This window comes from Carya illinoinensis, chromosome 9, assembly GCF_018687715.1.
Source record: "Carya illinoinensis cultivar Pawnee chromosome 9, C.illinoinensisPawnee_v1, whole genome shotgun sequence".
NCBI classification, from domain to species: Eukaryota; Viridiplantae; Streptophyta; class Magnoliopsida; order Fagales; family Juglandaceae; genus Carya; species Carya illinoinensis.
In genome coordinates, this window is record NC_056760.1 from 2,451,284 (window position 1) to 2,469,545 (window position 18,262).

Here is an 18,262-nt window from a genome sequence, read left to right on the forward strand (position 1 = left end):
TTCAAATGGGGCCCACACGTCCTAAACTCGGGAATAGATATGGAAACAAGTCATGGGACCCTCCTAGAGGCTCTGGAAGGGCACTGTTTTCTAGTTTATTTATATTATATACGCGTTCCTTGAAATTTCAAACATTCCAACTGAAAATCTCCATTCCGTCTCTTCCTCCTTTCTTGAAGCTAATTTTTTCATATCTTTAATCTTTCTTCTTACAATTTCTCCACTTGAGTTCAGTCAATTTTGATCAATTCTTTCTTTAGGTTTCTCGTTACGATAGTCTTGTTCATTGAGGTTTTGTTTAATAGCTTTCGAGGGTTCTCTTCCAATTTGTTCAATTGGTTTTTACACCCAATATCCAATTGCTTTCTGAGTTGGTGTTAGTGAAAGAAGACTCATTGTTCAATGTTTTTGGCGTCAGAAATCAGAATCATACGTCCTTTTCTAGAATAAATATACGAGGTTTTAGTATTTTAATCGTCTGTGAGTAGTATTAAGTAGTAATAGAATCAGATGGGAAATAACTGTGTGGGATCGAGATCTTCTTCCAATTACGGACTCCTCCAATCGATTTCGACTTCTGTTTGGTGGTCTAGAACCTCAGACTGCCTTGTTTCTAACAAAGGAATAACCAGTGGATCCTCCGCTGTGCATAACGAATCAGAATTCCATTTTCCTGTTGTACAGAACAAGCCCCCGGCAACTGTGAAGATGTTCAATGGAGATACTAAATCGGCAGAGCCGCTAAGACATGAGGAGGAGAGTAAATTATCAAAACCCGAAAACCGGGAGGAAAATACTAACAAAACAGGGGAACCAATGAGGCACAAGAAAGAGAGTACGAAACCTACACAGCCGGCAAGAACAAAGCAGGAGGACGAGCAGGAGGTTACTGATAAGCAATCAAGGCCGAGGAATAAGCCTTTTCTTGTGAAGAGGATGGCGAGTGCGGGGCTTCAGGCCGACTCGGTGTTGCAAACCAAGACGGGCCATTTGAAGGAGTACTACAACTTGGGGAAGGAGCTTGGACACGGGCAGTTTGGGAAGACTTTTCTTTGCATGGATAAGGTGACCGGGAAAGAGTACGCCTGCAAATCCATCGCTAAGAGGAAGTTGTTGACGAAGGAAGATGTGGAAGATGTGAGGAGGGAGATTCAAATAATGCACCATTTGGCGGGGCTGCCTAATATAGTTTCCATCCGAGGGGCTTATGAGGATGCTGTTGCCGTTCATGTTGTGATGGAGTTGTGCGCAGGGGGTGAGCTCTTCGATAGGATCATTCAGCAGGGGCATTTTACGGAAAGAAGGGCGGCACAGCTCACTAGGACTATAGTTGGTGTCGTAGAAGCCTGCCACTCTTTGGGTGTCATGCATTGTGATCTTAAGCCTGAGAATTTTCTCTTTGTCAACGAGCAGGAGGATTCGCCTCTTAAGGCTATAGATTTTGGATTATCAGTATTCTTCAAGCCAGGTTTGTTCTCCTTTTTCCCTGCTGAGATCCATTTATTTTACACTTTCTGGTATTTCTTTGCCTTCACCTCAATCCGTCTAGTCATATCATTTACAATTACTACCATTATACCTAATACTTTAAATTTCATAACCTGCCAAATGTTTTTATTGGGAACTTCCTCATGAACATATTTAGCTTTGCCCTTTACAATTGCAATTAGTGGGCCAGAAGTAGTGATATAGCTGTAAGTATTATTCCAATAATGGACTTGATCATGGTAAATCCAATATAATATAATTATATCGAGTGCTTTATTTTGGCCAGTAATTAATGTTGAATCTTATGATACATTATTTTCAGCGCCGTACATACAACTTTGCTATGTCTATTTCATTAATTACAGTCCTGGATTACAGGGGAGGTTTTCAGTGATGTCGTTGGAAGTCCATATTACGTTGCCCCTGAGATTTTGTGCAAGAATTACGGTCCAGAAGCAGATGTTTGGAGTGCTGGAGTGATCCTTTACATTCTTTTAAGTGGCGTGCCTCCATTTTGGGCCGGTAAGAATCCTGATATGCTGTACAGTATGAGTTTATTGTTCTTATGTTCACTTTCATAAATACGTTTCATCTTTCTAACCATTCAAATGTACGGTTCTTTTCTTTCCTTGCTTTCAATTCCAAGCAGAAACGGAGAAAGAAATATTTGAAGAAGTTTTGCATGGTGATCTTAACTTCTCATCAGATCCCTGGCCTAAGATCTCCGAGAGTGCTAAAGATTTAGTTAGAAAGATGCTCGTCAGAGACCCAAGAAAGAGGATAACTGCTCACGAAGTTTTGTGTAAGTTCTTTTGTTCTTTCTTCGTTCTTTTTCCCTCTCCGTGTATATGGTTGGGAACATTTGTGACAGAGGGCATGTGATATCATATAAATTCACCTACAATTTTAACAGACAATGAAGAATAATGAAAATGCTAGATGAGCCAGTCAGACTTTAGCTTTTCGGTAAGTAAGCTGATAGATATTCAGGAGTCCATGACCTAATTGATGCCACCTAAATTATGTGTCAGATACACAAATTTAACGAGTAGTTTCCTTCGTACTATTTATGAAATTCAGGATGACGACCATCACAAGCCATTGTTGCTTGACTATAACAGAGACGTTTTCTAGCAGGAAAAAAGAAAAAAAGAAAAAAAGCAAACGAAATGAAATAAAGCATAAGAAAAGCAGAATCTTGAAAGTTTTTTGTACAAGACAGATGACTTTGCATATACACATTTGAGCTATTGTTGTATTTGATGAACATATGGAAATTCAGTTTTATGTTAATATTAAGCAGGGCACTTTTTCTGATTATGTTTGTTATGGTTCCTTGCAGGCCACCCTTGGATTCAGGTTGATGGGGTGGCTCCAGACAAGCCTCTTGATTCTGCAGTCTTGAGTCGCTTAAAACAGTTTTCTGCAATGAACAAGCTTAAGAAGATGGCTCTTAGAGTAAGTTCTTGCTGTTTTTTTTCATAGCATAAGTCAATCCCACGTGTATCCATAATTAATTCTTTATAAACTTGGAATGAAAAGAATTTTCTTTTATTAACTTTTACATCCATTATTTGCAGATTATTGCACAGCACCTCTCTGAAGAAGAAATTGCTGGGTTAAAAGAAATGTTTAAGGTGATAGATGCTGACAATAGTGGTCAAATTACTTTTGAAGAACTCAAACATGGACTGGAAAGATTTGGTGCCAAACTGAATGAATCTGAAATATACGATCTTATGCACGCTGTAAGTATTGCTGGAATCATGATTTGCTCACATGCTGCACTTGAAACCCAAAAACTCTCTATTAGCATTAGAAATTACCAATGGTCCTAATGTTTGTTCTGAAATTACAGGCAGATGTTGATAATAGTGGCACAATTGATTATGATGAGTTCATTGCTGCAACATTGCATCTAAACAAAATCGAGAGGGATCACCTATTTGCAGCTTTTTCATATTTTGATAAAGATAGCAGCGGCTATATCACTCAAGATGAGCTTCAACAGGCTTGTGAGGAGTTTGGCATCGAGGACTACCACTTGGAAGAAATGATTCGAGAAGTAGATCAGGATAATGTAAGTACTTTAACCTTAACCTCCAGTCGGGGTATGAAGTGTCATTTAGGGAGAGTTTCTTGGCATAGTTGATGGAAAAAAAATAATCAGATAGAAGAATTTTTAACCCCACAAACACCCTCTTATCATAAGGAAGTGTCATTGCCTTCTTTTAGTTGTTGAGGCCTGACCTTCCTTGTGATAAGAAATGAGAATGATTAATGCGGCTTTAATTCAGTTCTATTTCGTGCTGATTCTAAGATTTGCTTTATATTTATGATCTTTCAGGACGGAAGAATAGATTACGATGAGTTTGTAGCCATGATGGAAAAAGGAAACGCCAACTTGGGTAAGAAGGATCTACATAGTGGTTTTAGCATGGGATTTAGGGAGGCACTTACTGTTTGTTGATATAATTAAGGCCTTTTTTTTTTTTTTTTAATCCTTTTTTACTATGTAACTTCTTCTTCCCAATGGTTTTGTGAAAAGTATACGACTCCTAACTCCTTGTAAGGTCCGAGAAACATCAGGTGCTTGTAAATGGTATATGCCTGATCCCTTTCACGTTGAATTTACTCAACAGTTAGAGTTGCATACAGAAAGAACATAGAACAAACGATCAAGAAAGTCTGCATTTTTCTCATGTAATCTGTGAAGGAAACATTTTGTGCCTGATGGGCTATACTGTCTCCTATGATATCCATATGTGAAGCGAAATTTTTGCATCTCTCTGTCTCTCTCTCTCTCTCTCTCACACACACACGACATGTGTGATGTGTATACGTGAAGTCGTTTATTCTGGCGAAGTGCGAACAGTTAACAATAGGACCTTGTTGTGTCGAATTAGCAGTTGGTCGGATGCATTATGTAATAGGATAACGAAACATGAATAAATTAATAGCGATGGGATAATGAATATTAACATACATAGCTATGTGGGGACGTTAAAATTATTATTAATGAAGCTGGAGTCTGTTGACATATATTGGGTTGGCCCACTTTGTATTTATCCATCCCCAAGAATTTGCTAGATTTTCAACTGCTTTCCTTTTTCAACCACCGTTCGGCTCGATCCTAAATTCATGATCGATCATAAATAAGCACTGGGAAAATGGTTATTGCTCTTTATTATTTATTATTTGGAAAAAAAAAAGTTTAATATATAACATCCCTTTAAAGTAATTTTTTAATAACTAAAGATTTATTAAAATTAATTAAAATCATCAGTGAGTGCTATGCACCGTTTGGTGTGGTGGGAAAAAAAGATTGAAGGAAAAGACTAGGGATGTAATCATGTAACTGTAACTGGTGTAGTTTAGTCTAGTTTTGTATATTTGTTACAATCAAACTGATATCAATTAATTTTAAAAATCTAAGAACCGATATTAGATCAATTCATTATCAAAATTAAAATTTTCGATTTTTCTAGTTTTAGTCCAGTCTGATCTAGTTTTTTCGGTTTATCTAATTTAGTAAGATATTTATATACACTAAACTATCGGTCTATTTATGTTATAGTATAAATACATTATTTTATAATAATTAATACATACTAGTATAGTATTAAATTTAACTATAATCTATATATTGTTATAAAACCTATGTTTTATAGTTATAAAATTGCCAAGATTTTATTAATAAAGAAATTCTAAAACAGATAACAAAACCTTATACATTTCGATTCTGAAACTCAATAAATATATTTCTGTTTCTTGACTTAAAACCGAAATGCTCAAGATTTACAATAGCAACAATATTACCAACTATGTTCACAAAACCCGCAGAATACCAACACAGATCTACACAAGAATATACAGCACCTTCCAGATCCAATATAAGCATAAATTAACAAAATAACCGAGAGCAAATATACCAGAAATTTGCAAGGAAATAAACATGAACAATGAAATAAGAAATAATAAGTAAAACATAGAAAGAACACATCGAAATACGTGGTTCGACCCTAATGGTCTACATCCAAGGCAGGAATAGCCTCAGAGATCTTTATTGATAACCAATACAGCACAGAGAAGCCTCAGTTCAAACGAGTTACAAGCCCTCTCATAAATCATAAGAAATCGCACAAATTTCTCTCTATAGAGATCAAACCCCAAAACCCTAAATAGCTCCCTTCTCCCTTTTCTCTCTATCCCTCTGCCTCTCGAGAAAGACCCAGCCGCTACACACACAAATGACTCAACACTCTTAGGGTTTACACGGTAAGGATGCAATATATATGTTACAACAGATGGTAACAAGTGTAACAATCCAGCGGCTTGGCTTATGAAGAATCAGATGGAAGCACGGGCTCCTCACGTGGTCTGGCAGCTCATCACTTAATGATATCAACGGCCCTAATCTTTCCACCTTACACATCATTCACTTATTACACATATAAGAGAATACATTAATTGGTTAAATAAATAATGTAACAGATAAATGTATTGACACACATATTATATATATGTTCTAAACTTTTTATATGAGTATATACGATCAAAGATGTAAAAATATATTTACAAAAAAGAATATATATATTCTAATTTATTATGAAAAAATGTATTTATCCTTGATGTATATATATATCAAAATTAAGTTTATATTAATAACTTAATATTAATGTTTATGTTTAACATTAAAATTTATATGTTATATAAAATGATATATTAATCTTATGTTATAAGATTAATAGCCTTAAATAATAAGATTAGAGTTTATGTTATATTAATTAGAAATTTAGCATATAATATATATAATATAATATAAAAAATTATAAATATATATACTAGTCTAGTTCGATTTAAACACTTTTTTATATTTTAAAAACTACCTGTTTATGGCCAATTTTTATTTTTAAGAACCGGTACTCCATATGACTGCTTACAAACTAGACTAAATTCATCGGTCCAGTCCGATCCAATTTGGTTTAATCGATATTTTTTGCATTTTTTCTTTTACACCACTAATGAAAACAAATAGAAAATGGCATTCTATTTTTGTTTTTCTTGACTGACATTTGAACGAAAAAACTAAAAATAATATAGTTGCACTAAATGGTGAGAAGGTTGAATGGTACGTTGATTTAAGAGGTGCAAGTGGACCTTAAACTTGAAGGAATCGTTATAATAATTAATAAAATTGAAAGGAAACAGCTCATTGTACGGCCATATTATGGGCTCGCTCCAAAATTCTCAATTTTCCACTTCAACATTCCTGGTTATATGATAATATTACAGTGTGAATAAAATTATGGACGTTGGATGATCTTAACAACTCATCCTCAAGATTCACAACAGTGAAAGTAAAAATTAAAAAAATAAAATAAAAATTAATATTTAAAAATTCGCAAATAAACAAGAGAAAATAATAAGAGTTTGAGAAGTTAAGCATTGGATGGGCCCCAATGGGGGTGGTGAGGTTTGTATGTGAAAAACACGCAAATCATTTTAATAAACTTTCCTTTCGGATTTTGTAAAGTTGGAATGAAGGCTGATGGTTACGAAGCCAGCCAGCCTTTGCCTTTGAATGCAACGTACCACCCACTAAATCCCGACCCCCAAATACAAACATAAAATTTCTCTGTACCTCGGTGGAGCCCCGTACGCCCAACCAAAAAAAAATGGACGGGCAGGATTGTCCAGGATGTATGATCCGATGGCTCTTTCTCTCTCAGTTTCTTTCTTCACACCATAATCAGCCCCGCACGTTGTGACAGCTCACGCGAGGTAAGGTGGTGTGGGCCACATGTCGAGTCGAGGTTGGCCTAACGTGAGCAGCCAATCATGTTGATCGGTCGTGCCACGTCATGAGCTGTGTGGAACACCCACCTGCGAACAAACTACAGTCACCCCACCCCCACCCACGTTCTTAAACAGTCCCTTCTGTTCTGTTTCAATCATTGGCTCATTCCTTAACTGACTATCATGCCCTTCCGTCTCGTTTTAACTCTCTTTTCCTTTGATAACTCTTTTCACCAACCTTCGTGCCTTTCCTTTTTAGGTTTTAAGTGCTTAAAAAATATATATATATACATTGGAAAAGGTAAAAGTTAGGAAAAATGTTAAATATATTTTTAAAAAAATTTATAAAAACAACTTACATTCAGTAGGTTAAAAATCATAAAATTAAGAAATTAATAAAATAAATTTTATAAATAAAAATAAAAAATTTAAATAAAAAAATTTATTTATAAAATTTAAATTTTAAAATTTATCTTTTAAATGAAATTAACTTATTTTCTGTCAATTAATATTTAGGAAATTACAGAAAATATTACTTTTATTTTTTTATTCCCTCCCTCAACGTTCAGATTTCGAACGGCTGGTTTTATCGAGAAAGAGAGAGAGAGAGAGAGAGAGAGAGAGAGGATTTCGAACCGCTAGTAGTTACAGAATACTATTTTCAGATCGAGTGGCAGTTAAGTCATTTTAGTATCGCCTATCAATCCATTCTCTTCATTGAAAAACTCGTCCTTGTTCAGGTTCTTTTCCAGGGCTCTCTCTACCCCTCGGCCCCCCTCTCTCTCGTATTCTCGAACTAAACCTGAGGAGAGTATCTTCCAACAACTCTCGCTGTAGCTTTCGAGCTCAACTATCTCAAGCACTTCAACTTCGCTAGTGCTTATAATCTACACCACTATCAATCTTTCTTCAAACTCCACTCTGTTTCAGTCTTTTCTTCAATCTGTCATAATTCAGGTTTGGAAGATACTTTATCTTTATCTTGCTTTCAGTGTTTCTCTGTGTCTGCGAGGTTAATATTTATAATTTGAGTCCAAATACTCTAAACCCAAATTTTCTGGGTAAATATTAAAACTTTTCAAGCATTTCGTCTCTTTGCCTTTTAATAATGTGCTTTAAAAGCATGGTTGTTTACTTGTTTTGAGCTTTATATAGCATAGTTTTGGAGTCTAGTGGTTGAATTGGTGCGTGTTAGTATTTGGCATCTGTGTTTTCTTTTCCATATCATTTTACATATCCTCTGCTGGAGGTGCTCCAGTTTGTAAAACCATTGCACTCTACGATGGTTTTATTAATCCTCTGCTTCTTTGCTGAGTAAATGAAGTAAGAGATTTAAGATTTGAAATCTTATATCTTAGTGGAAAAAGGTAAAGATTCATTACACTAAGCTCGTGTTATACTGACCATGCTTCTTTGGCTTAATTGATGTGTCTGTGTGTGTGTGTTCAGTGCTTGATTGTGAGTAACACTGATGACCTGAAATGTAGATAGATCCTTCAATGGTGCAGCCGTCACAAACATGGATGCTAAAACTGTTAATTGTTTGTTTATTCATTTATTTTTTGCGACAATTTTAGGCGTTTTTTGTTCCCTTTTCGTTTTCCGACAATCTGACTGATAGTATGATTACCAAAATCCGCACCCGACCCTTTCTATCTTGATGGAGGGTAGATGCTTGAAATAAGTAAACAATGGTTTTTAGTCTAGATCTTTATTGGATGTTTGTTGGATATGGGAAAACGAGAGAGAACACCTGAACTCATAGCTTCTCCCTGCGACAAAACGGAGCTTTGAACATTTTACGTAAATCTTTTTGCAATTGAAGACATAAGGTAAGGATCATAACAAGGAAGAAATCATTGAAGAAAAATGCTGCTTGTATTCTGTAAATGATCTGATTCTATTTCCAGTTTTAGTTCATGTGATTGACTGGACTGGGCAAGTGTCTTTTGGCTTAACTCAGGTATTGACAATCAGCATTGACTGGTTCTGCAGAAAGTCTTCGATCCTTTCTGAAAGCCTCTGTCGCGTAATGGAATCTGAAAATGGGGTTACCGTGAAGGACGAGAGTTCTGTTATTGAGAGAAAATATGTGGAAGAATCAGTTGTGGGTTTGAAGAGAGAGGGTGAGGATGGTGGTAACGGTGAAGTTCCCACCATGAATGGAAAATCCGAACCAGCCACAAAAATCAAAAGCCTTAAATCTTCTGGAGTGGTGGTCAAAGCCTCTGCAATGGTTCCTGCAAGTAAAACTTCAAAATCCATAAAGGTTCTGTTCAAAGAATTTTCTCATATGTGCTGATTCTCTATGACTAATCATAGCATATATGAAGGGTGCACCGTGTAAATATTTTAGCATCTGATTTTTCTTTTTGCGGTCAGGAACCCGGAAATCTGCATGGTGGCTCCCCAAAGAACAATAGATTAGGAAAGGATAAACCCAATCCGATAGCCACAACTACATTTTCACGTAGTCAGAGATCAATCCTTACACAGAGTCTTTCCTTCCCATCAAGAGGGGTTTGTACTGATGTTATGAACAAGAGCATCGAGGTGTACCCAGTGAAAAGAGATCAAGCCAAACACGCTCAAAGACAAGGGACTAAATCCCAAGCCTCAAGTGGAACAGTCACCAATACAATGAGTGGAACACCTGGTCGGCGGACTTCTTTAGCATCCATGCCTAGCATTAGACGCACTGTGGTAATTTCTTCTTCCCTTTCTTTTTTTTTTGGGGGGGTGGGGGGGTTCATTGTGTTCCTTCCCTTTATTGCCCTACTTTGTGCTTAACTTGGGTTCTTGCTGGTACCAGCCTGGGAAGTATGCTTCATTGAATGCATCTATTAACTGTCCTCCTACTGAAGAATCCCTGTGAGTCACAGCCTTTTTCAGAATAGTTTTGTTATGGATTTCAGGAGAGGCATTTATATTTTTCAGCTGAATAATTCTCAGCCTATGATGTGATGTAAATGCAGATCAGTTAATCCAAATTTGAAAGAGGATGATGAGGCTCGTTCCACTACTTCGTATGATCCTCGATCAGCTTCATTTCTTTTTCATTTTGTTGCAAATAAAATCATTCTTTGTCTCTCAGCTCTCTCTTTAGTTTTCTGTTGTCTTCTTATACTACTTTGACATCACATTTGTCTTTATTATTATCAGAAGTGCTACTCCACGCAGGACTCCTTGTGAACGGAGGAGCAGTGGTTCAGGATTTTCCTTCAGATTGGACGAACGAGCTGAAAAACGAAGGGAGGTAGTTGACGCATGTACAACCTGCTAAATTTTTTATCTACAATGCAAACCACTGATTATTTTTTTGTTGCTCAGTTCTTTTCAAAACTTGAAGAGAAAATTCAGGCAAAAGAAGTGGAAAAAACTAACTTGCAAGCAAAATCAAAGGTATTGGGATAGCTTTTTTTTTTTTTGTTTTGTTTTAGGCACTTGGTAGATATTTTCTTCTCTTTTTAGCTTCCTGTTTTGCCTGTCCCATTTCAGCTATTTACTCCGTCTCCGTGTTCATTCTGACTATCTTGCAGGAAAACCAGGAGGCAGAGATCAAGCAACTGAGAAAAAGCCTGACATTTAAAGCTACACCCATGCCCACTTTCTACAGAGAGCCTCCTCCAAGAACTGAACTGAAGAAGGTAACTCATCGGTTTTTCTGAAGGTTTCAGGGTTGTCTTAAATCTTACTTTCACACGTGTTACTTTGTGGCTAAAACTATAGAATCCATATTTCTGATTCCTACGACGGGGCCATTATTTCACCAATTATATTTAGTTCCCTTCAATAATTTGCAAAACACAATGGGTTGATTCGGGTTCCATGGCACTTTTTAGAGCTAATGCAGTCTCTCTCTCTTCGCAAGCATCACTTGAAATAGAACATACATCTTCCTGGCCAACATCAGATATGGTTCAATTTTACAACGATCAGATATATTTTTGTCCTAGAACTAGAAACAGGTGAAGTTCAAGCAGGTTTGGGCGAGAACAATTTTAAGTTTTAACGCAACACACCAACTGAATTAAAAAAGTATGCTTCTGGACTCCTAGTAATAAACAAAAGTAAAGTCGCTTAACAGAGTTTTAAGGTGTGAAATGAGCTAGAGAAACCTACTTCTTCTCACATTCCTGGACTCTTTCTTCTTCTCACTCTGCTTCATGCACCTCACATTCTTGGTATATCAACATTTTGTCTTCCTCATTGACCTAGATACCAACCACACGCGCAATATCTCCAAAGCTTGGAAGGCAAAAGAGCTCTGTGACCGTGACAAACAACTCTTCAGAAGGTGATGGGCCTGGCCTTAGCCCTCGTCTGAACCCATCTCCAAAGCTCAAGAATTCTGTTACTGCAAACAACTCTTCAGAAGGTAGTGCATCTTGTTGTGGTCCACATCTTAACCGAGAACATAGTAATTCAAATAAAGGGTTACGGGCAGAATCTGATAAAAATGTTGTTGCTTCAAAGAAGACCATCAGGAAGTCCCAAACCAGGCTTCATGCCCAGGAAATTGTAGTCGCTAAAACTGAAAGAAAGCCTGCCAACTCTAAAACAGAGGACCCTGGAGAAGAGACCCAAAACCAGAAAGAATGCAGAGTAGAAGGTGAAGAAAGCCAGAATCAGTTCACGCGTCTTTCAGAATGCCCGGATGAGATAGACCCAGAGTCTGGAAAGGATACTGCCCAGAATACCGCACCGGTTCTTAATTCATCTACCCTTGAGATTATGCCTCATGAAGTAACTGTCGGAGGTTAAAGACATAAATCTTGGACCTTGTATTTTTATAGGTATAAAAATTTGAATAATTCTACATACAGTCGTGGAGTGTGTAAACGTCGCGTAATCACTTTGAAAAATAGTGGGATCCACAATTAAAAAAATTAGTTTTTTTTTATGTGGATTTCGTATTAATTCACTTTTTTCAAAAAAATTGTGCGACGCTTATACAACCACAACTGTAAATATTATTTCTCTAAAAATTTTAAGTTCCTTTTGACTTTTAAAAAAGAAGAGAGTTTGATGTTGTTGTGAATATGGTGGTTGCCAGTAAATCATGTAATTCGAATATTTTTATCTACAGGTTAATGTAATTGTGCTTGTCTATCGTTGTTATATTATTGCTATATGAAAGTGTTATCTTCGATTAATGAGAAGACTTTTCTGTTGTCTTCTATTGTATAGATCAGAGAAGGGTATCGAAGGCAAGTTCTTCTCACTTTGAAGATAGACGTGTACACAAATGATGTCCGAATCCCAATATATGATAGCCTCGTACTCTTCCACACTCACTCGGGCACCATGATCCAACACCTATTTAGCCAACAACAAATTTTGAACAATCCGGTTAGAACTTTTCAAACTCAAAACATCATGTGTACATCCATTTGTGTGTTGAACAATTTTTGATAATCTTGATTTGATTACCAAAGTAATCAAATCACTTTGATTTGATATTATCTTGATTTAATTTTTATAATGATTAAGATATTTATTTTATCTTATCTCAATGTAATTTTTCAATAAATAGGAATCCATATCTTGTATTTAATAATAATTGAAAATAGCAAATATATAGCCCGCAAAATCTGTCTTCCTCCTCTCTTCTCCATTTTCATTTATATTATATTTATTTTTTTATCATAGTATCAGAACTTTTGGCTAAAATTAAGCTCGATCTCATAGAATATTTATTCCTCCACTAACTTCACCTCTCACAAAATCTTGGTTAGCTTTACCGCTCATCAGATTTTCATCACTGTTCAATTATGTATCATCTCGCATATATGCATTTAGAGTAGCTCTATTAGATGCGAGACATTTTTTTATTGGATTTTGATTTTTTGTGAGCATTGTTTAAATACTCATATCCAATTTTGGTTCTATAGTTGACCAAGGCCGTATATAACCCAAAGTTGGTTACAACATTAATTAATAGATATGAAGGCTACACTCAAATCTCAAACTCAAGATTCTAAAGTTCTCTATCTTGAGCTTGAAGTGAATGTTGAAAATAATATCAATATTGTCTTGTATTGGTTTTCATAATAATCATTTTAATTTAATATTATTTTGATTTGAATTTCATAATGATTAAAATATTTATCTTATCATATCTCAATATATGTCAAGCAACTTTAATTTGTATTTTTTGAAAATTGTTTCGGAATGGCTGGAATTTTCCGTTTCGGAACAATGGCCGAAATGATAGAGTACTATATTTCGTTCTCACCCAATCCGACCAGAATTTAGATTTCCGTCTGAAATTGATTCTGTTGGTTTTTTTCTTTTTTTAAATATTCTAAATTCCTATCAAGTTTAGAGATAATTGAAAGAAAAAGGTAAACCAAAGTGTAGACTAATTGGTTGATTGAAATCGAGTTGCATTTGTCATTCCTAATCTTTGGCCTATCATAATCCCTATATATTAAATGAAATAACTTTAGTTGCTTTGATAACCAAGGAATGCAGGAGATTGACCTTGCAAAACATCTTTTTCAAATGTAACTTTCCTTGCATACAACTTGCGTAATTCATTTATTTATTGACTTACTTGGTGTGCGTGATTAATTTTAAATTTTTTTTCCTGATTTTAAACTTGTATTGACTATTGAAAAGTATTAATAAGTTTATCAAGTGTGTATGTTCTTAAGATTTGTATTGATTTTATTTTATAATATAATTACTATATATAATTTATTTATATAATACCTATCCCAAAACGATACAGCAAAATATATCAATAAACTAAATTCAACTTTAATTTTTTGCCTTTTCCTTGCGACAAGGTGGTTGGCAAATGGGGCCGCCCACTGTGAGGAAATGGGAGCGAGTGTGGCATCCCTGGAGAGACCCATTAACATAACGGGTCGTGTCGTGTCAACCCGTTTTGACCCATTAATAAATATTACGAAATATGTTTTTTTTTATAAGTAAACAAATAAATTAAGAAAATATTACGAAATAGGTTAATACGATACAATACAATTCATTTTAAACTATTTATGTAAATGGGTTGAATAGACCCGAAATTAACCTTTTTAACCTTATTAAATTTAGCATAATTTTTATATAAATGTTAAAATTACAATATCTATAAAAATTATAAAACTAATTATAAGTCTAAAACTACAATCCAAATAATAAAAATATCGAAATTGAAATTTTAACAATTTTATTTTTAGATATAAGGGTATAATTATAACTTTAACTTTTTTAACGTGTCATAACGGGTTATAACGGGTCAAAACGGGTTAACCCGTTATCAACTCGTTAAGCAATCGTGTCTTAACAGGTCAACCCGTTTTGACCCGAATCCATTAAGGCTAAACCCTAACCCGCTATTATCGTGTCGTATTCGTGTTGGGTTAACGGATCGTGTGACATATTGCCACTCCTACTCTAGAGTCAATCTCGTATCACATGAATGCACTACACACTACACAGTACAGTTTACGCGCGATCTCATACTTATTCCCTTAATTCCTTGTTTTAGGTAAGACTGTTTTTGCCGTGAGAAATATTAAAGAGTTAGTCTACATACTTATTCCCTTTCATCTCATACAATTATGTTTAAAAAAAATTTAAAATTATAATATGGTAAGTCTAAATCTTCACATCTTTATATTATGTAGTTCGAAAAGAGAAAAATATTATATGAAATATAAAATGTTTTATTTATTTGTCATCATTCTAATAATTTTTTCTTTCTAATCTTCTAATGTGATAGAATAAAATTATTATCCCAAAATATAATAAAATAAAAATTCTTTTTATAAAAATTAATAAATTATTATTAAAAATGAAAAATGTTTCTTTTTTATAATAACAAAAAACAAAATATTTAGTTGAAAAAAATTATCAATGCATGAAATTGGGTACGCAAAGGCAAAGCTAGGTCCTGGTCAGAGAGCACATGGAACTCAAGGGCAAAAGTTGTCGGTGTCAGAAGACTACTGAAACGAATCACAGACAAAATGCCATCAGGTCTCTTCCACAAAAACCCAGATGTCGACGCTTGAAAGTGCGCGTGGGTGCGTGTAACTCGCTGGCTTTTCTGGTGGGTGCCAATAAATTAATGAGAACGGCGACATTGGGTCCACCGGCGGGAGGCAGATTCTTTGTCACCCTCTGCTGGCGATATTTTAAATGAAAAAGTTTAGTTGTAATTATAATTATATATAAATCTGCATATAAATTTAATATAATTAATTAAAAAATAAAGTTTATTAAAAATAATATTAATTTAAATTTTAAATAGAAAAAAATCAACATTAATACTTAAATTATTACGTAATTTTATATGTATGTAATAAAATTTTATCTAAATTTCTTTTAGAAAAACTTACCAACTTGATTTATTTATGTATTAAAAGTTTTAAAAAATTATTAATAAATTTGTATGTTAAAAAAAATAATAACTAGCGGTATTGTACAGTAATAACCAATACATAGCAAGAAAATGTATTTACAATCATAAAATATGTAAACGTGAATCAATATTTTTAAAAAAAGTAAATAAATAAATAATTTATATAAAAAATTAAGTTTTTAATAATAAATCTTATTATTTTTTAAAATAATTATACGATATTTTACATATCATTATTCTTCAAATAAAAGAATTCGATAATTTACCAATTATTGATTGATGATTTGTCAGCAAAAAAAAGTGGATGAAGATGGTGCGGAGGGAATTAGAAACAGCGAGACCTGCTCCATGAAATGCTATCATAGTTCCATCTCTACCGGTTGAAAGCAGAGGGGTAGACGGACAAGTTCTCCACGTTTTATTCATTTAATTATAAGGAATAAGGATCATGCTATTTAATATTCCACGTCACACGTCATATGAATTTTATTTTATTTTTTTTATTTTAATCATATTAAACTCATTAAAATTTTCTACTCATCATTCATATACCACATATTTATTATAAAAAAATAAAAAATAACGTAAAGTGTGAAATACTAAGTAGAATTATTCTAATTATAGTACTATACAAAATATTGTAAACGAGTTGGGTAAAACTTGAGTTTAATTGAATTGATTTTAAACAATTTATGGAATAATTTTATTTATATAGATTTAATCTTTTAATATTAAATTTATTCATCATCTTTTTATTTATTATTTATTATGATATTAGATTATTAAAAAAATTATTTTTTAAATTTTCTTTATGTACTAATCATTTAATACCGTGCCAAAAAAAATTAAGAAAAAAATACAAAAAAACATAAATTGTAATAAGCTTGTTTTTTTTTTTTTTTTTTTTTTTGATAACAGACATACTTTCATTCATATCAAAAGGAGTCCTTACACATAGACGTTTTATCAAGCCAAATAGCTTGGCTTACAAAAGAAGGACATGAATCCCACCACATTACAATATCATCAACATCTCTAGCATATCTAGCCAAACAATGGGCAGCAGTATTACCCAACCGATTAACATGCTCAATTCTGACTTCCTGAAATCTTTGTAGAAGCCTGCGAATATCTTGTAGAATAAAATCAAATTCTGTTAGAACCTCAAGATTTGCATTCAAAGTGTTTACAAGCATTAAACAATCAGATTCTAGCAAGATTTTTGGAACACCCCACTGAATACAAAGCTGTAAACCTCTCAACAAAGCAATAGCCTCAATGAACTCTGCAGATGACACCTCCCTTTCCACTTTACTAACCGCTATTACAACATCTCCATTATGATCTCTCAATATTACCCCAATCCCGGCAATAGAATTATCAAAGAAAGTAGCACCGTCAACATTTAATTTTAAGAAACCTGGTGGAGGAGGATTCCAACACACAGCTGTATTAAGTTTCTTATCAAACACATCAAAAACCTGCACCTTCTTATACTCTTGCTGTAAGGAAAGAGCATTGTTAACAGCAGTAGTAACATTCAGAGAAATATCCTCATAAATAAATTTGTTCCTTCTATACCATATCCCCCAAGCAATTACTATGAATCTGGCCAATAAATCCTGTGAACCTCTATCCCGAGCCAAAATTGCCAATTCCCAAAAAGAAAGATCTGAATTCACATCACCCAAATTAGAGCAAAAAGCCACCCATACATGCTTCACATCAGGGCAATAAAATAAAGCATGAGCAACATCCTCTCTACAATTATCACAAAAGATGCAATTATCATTCTCTAGCACATGTTTTATCTTTAAATTCATGAAAATAGGTAGTTTTTCGTGACATGCTCGCCAAGCAAAAATCTTCATTTTTTTCGGAATTTTCAGATGCCACAAACATTTCCAAAAGGCTGAATCTGTTCTTTCCCTAGAGTTTTGCCCAGTACCCTGAGATAGACTCTGCTGTAGCACTCTGTATGCACTTTTTACTGAGTATATTCCATTTCTCTCATGTGCCCAAAACAAAGAATCTTCTGAAGTGATAGAAACATTCAGCTGCAGAATTTTTTGAACCACATTTGGATTGAATAGAGCTCTTAAAACCTCAACATTCCACCAACCCGTATGCTCATCTATCAAAGAATTGACTGTTAAATCTTCCTCAAGCTGTGTCTGATTATAAGGCAAGGAAAGGCCTGGGATCCAAGGATCCTTAAAAACCTGAACACTTTTGCCATTCCCTATTCTCCATCTACAACCTTTTTTCAGATCTTTTAAGGCTGCCCAAATTCCTTTCCATACATAAGATGAATTAAGCTGTGCCTTGGCTTCAAATAAACATGTATTAGGAAAATATTTGGCTTTAAACATACGATGCAGTAAAGAACTTTCATTTCTGAGAAGCCGCCAACCTTGTTTAGCTAAAAGAGCTAGGTTAAAGGCGTGGTTGAGATTGTAAATGCCTATCAACACAACACGATCCCTTAAAGAATAAGGGATGTGTTTTGGATGCGGTGTTTCTGAATGGAGATGAGAGAGATCACATCTTCGTTAAATACTAGCTAGCTAGGTCGGTCTCGGTCTAATACAGTACTAG

The 18,262-nt window shown here is 34.4% G+C and overlaps 2 protein-coding genes across 7 annotated transcripts; both read left to right on the plus strand.

Annotated features, from left to right (window-relative positions):
* The first annotated feature begins 121 nt into the window (after positions 1–121).
* On the plus strand, positions 122–4,272 carry LOC122277481 (calcium-dependent protein kinase 26-like). Its single transcript, XM_043087460.1, has 7 exons — positions 122–1,468; positions 1,867–2,010; positions 2,138–2,290; positions 2,831–2,946; positions 3,069–3,236; positions 3,347–3,568; positions 3,836–4,272. The coding sequence occupies exons 1-7, from the start codon at positions 511–513 to the stop codon at positions 3,956–3,958; spliced, it is 1,884 nt and encodes a 627-aa protein (XP_042943394.1). The 5' UTR covers positions 122–510; the 3' UTR covers positions 3,959–4,272.
* A 3,732-nt stretch (positions 4,273–8,004) lies between these two features.
* LOC122277498 (protein WVD2-like 4) lies at positions 8,005–12,792 on the plus strand. Of its 6 annotated transcripts, none has more exons than XM_043087495.1 (10): positions 8,005–8,244; positions 9,283–9,556; positions 9,670–9,990; positions 10,100–10,158; positions 10,263–10,313; positions 10,450–10,543; positions 10,618–10,689; positions 10,827–10,934; positions 11,506–11,665; positions 11,764–12,004. In XM_043087495.1, exons 2-10 carry the CDS (start codon positions 9,320–9,322, stop codon positions 11,817–11,819), a joined length of 1,158 nt encoding a protein of 385 aa, XP_042943429.1. In that variant the 5' UTR covers positions 8,005–8,244; positions 9,283–9,319; the 3' UTR covers positions 11,820–12,004. The 6 variants fall into 6 exon arrangements, with proteins under 6 accessions (XP_042943429.1, XP_042943430.1, XP_042943424.1 ...); XM_043087496.1 differs by having other exon boundaries at positions 11,767–12,004; XM_043087490.1 differs by adding an exon at positions 12,478–12,792 and having other exon boundaries at positions 8,006–8,244; positions 11,506–12,083.
* Positions 12,793–18,262: the final 5,470 nt, after the last annotated feature.

What these genes read in the sequence shown, in the direction of transcription:
- LOC122277498 (XM_043087490.1), top strand. Translation starts at nt 9,320, where the DNA reads ATGGAATCTGAAAATGGGGTTACCGTGAAGGACGAGAGTTCTGTTATT. An exon ending in ACTTGCAAGCAAAATCAAAG is followed by an intron (nt 10,690 to 10,826) that starts GTATTGGGATAG and finishes ACTATCTTGCAG; the next exon opens with GAAAACCAGGAGGCAGAGAT. An exon ending in CAAGAACTGAACTGAAGAAG is followed by an intron (nt 10,935 to 11,505) that starts GTAACTCATCGG and finishes TCATTGACCTAG; the next exon opens with ATACCAACCACACGCGCAAT.
- LOC122277481 (XM_043087460.1), top strand. Translation starts at nt 511, where the DNA reads ATGGGAAATAACTGTGTGGGATCGAGATCTTCTTCCAATTACGGACTC. An exon ending in TTAAGAAGATGGCTCTTAGA is followed by an intron (nt 2,947 to 3,068) that starts GTAAGTTCTTGC and finishes CATTATTTGCAG; the next exon opens with ATTATTGCACAGCACCTCTC. An exon ending in GAGAAGTAGATCAGGATAAT is followed by an intron (nt 3,569 to 3,835) that starts GTAAGTACTTTA and finishes ATGATCTTTCAG; the next exon opens with GACGGAAGAATAGATTACGA.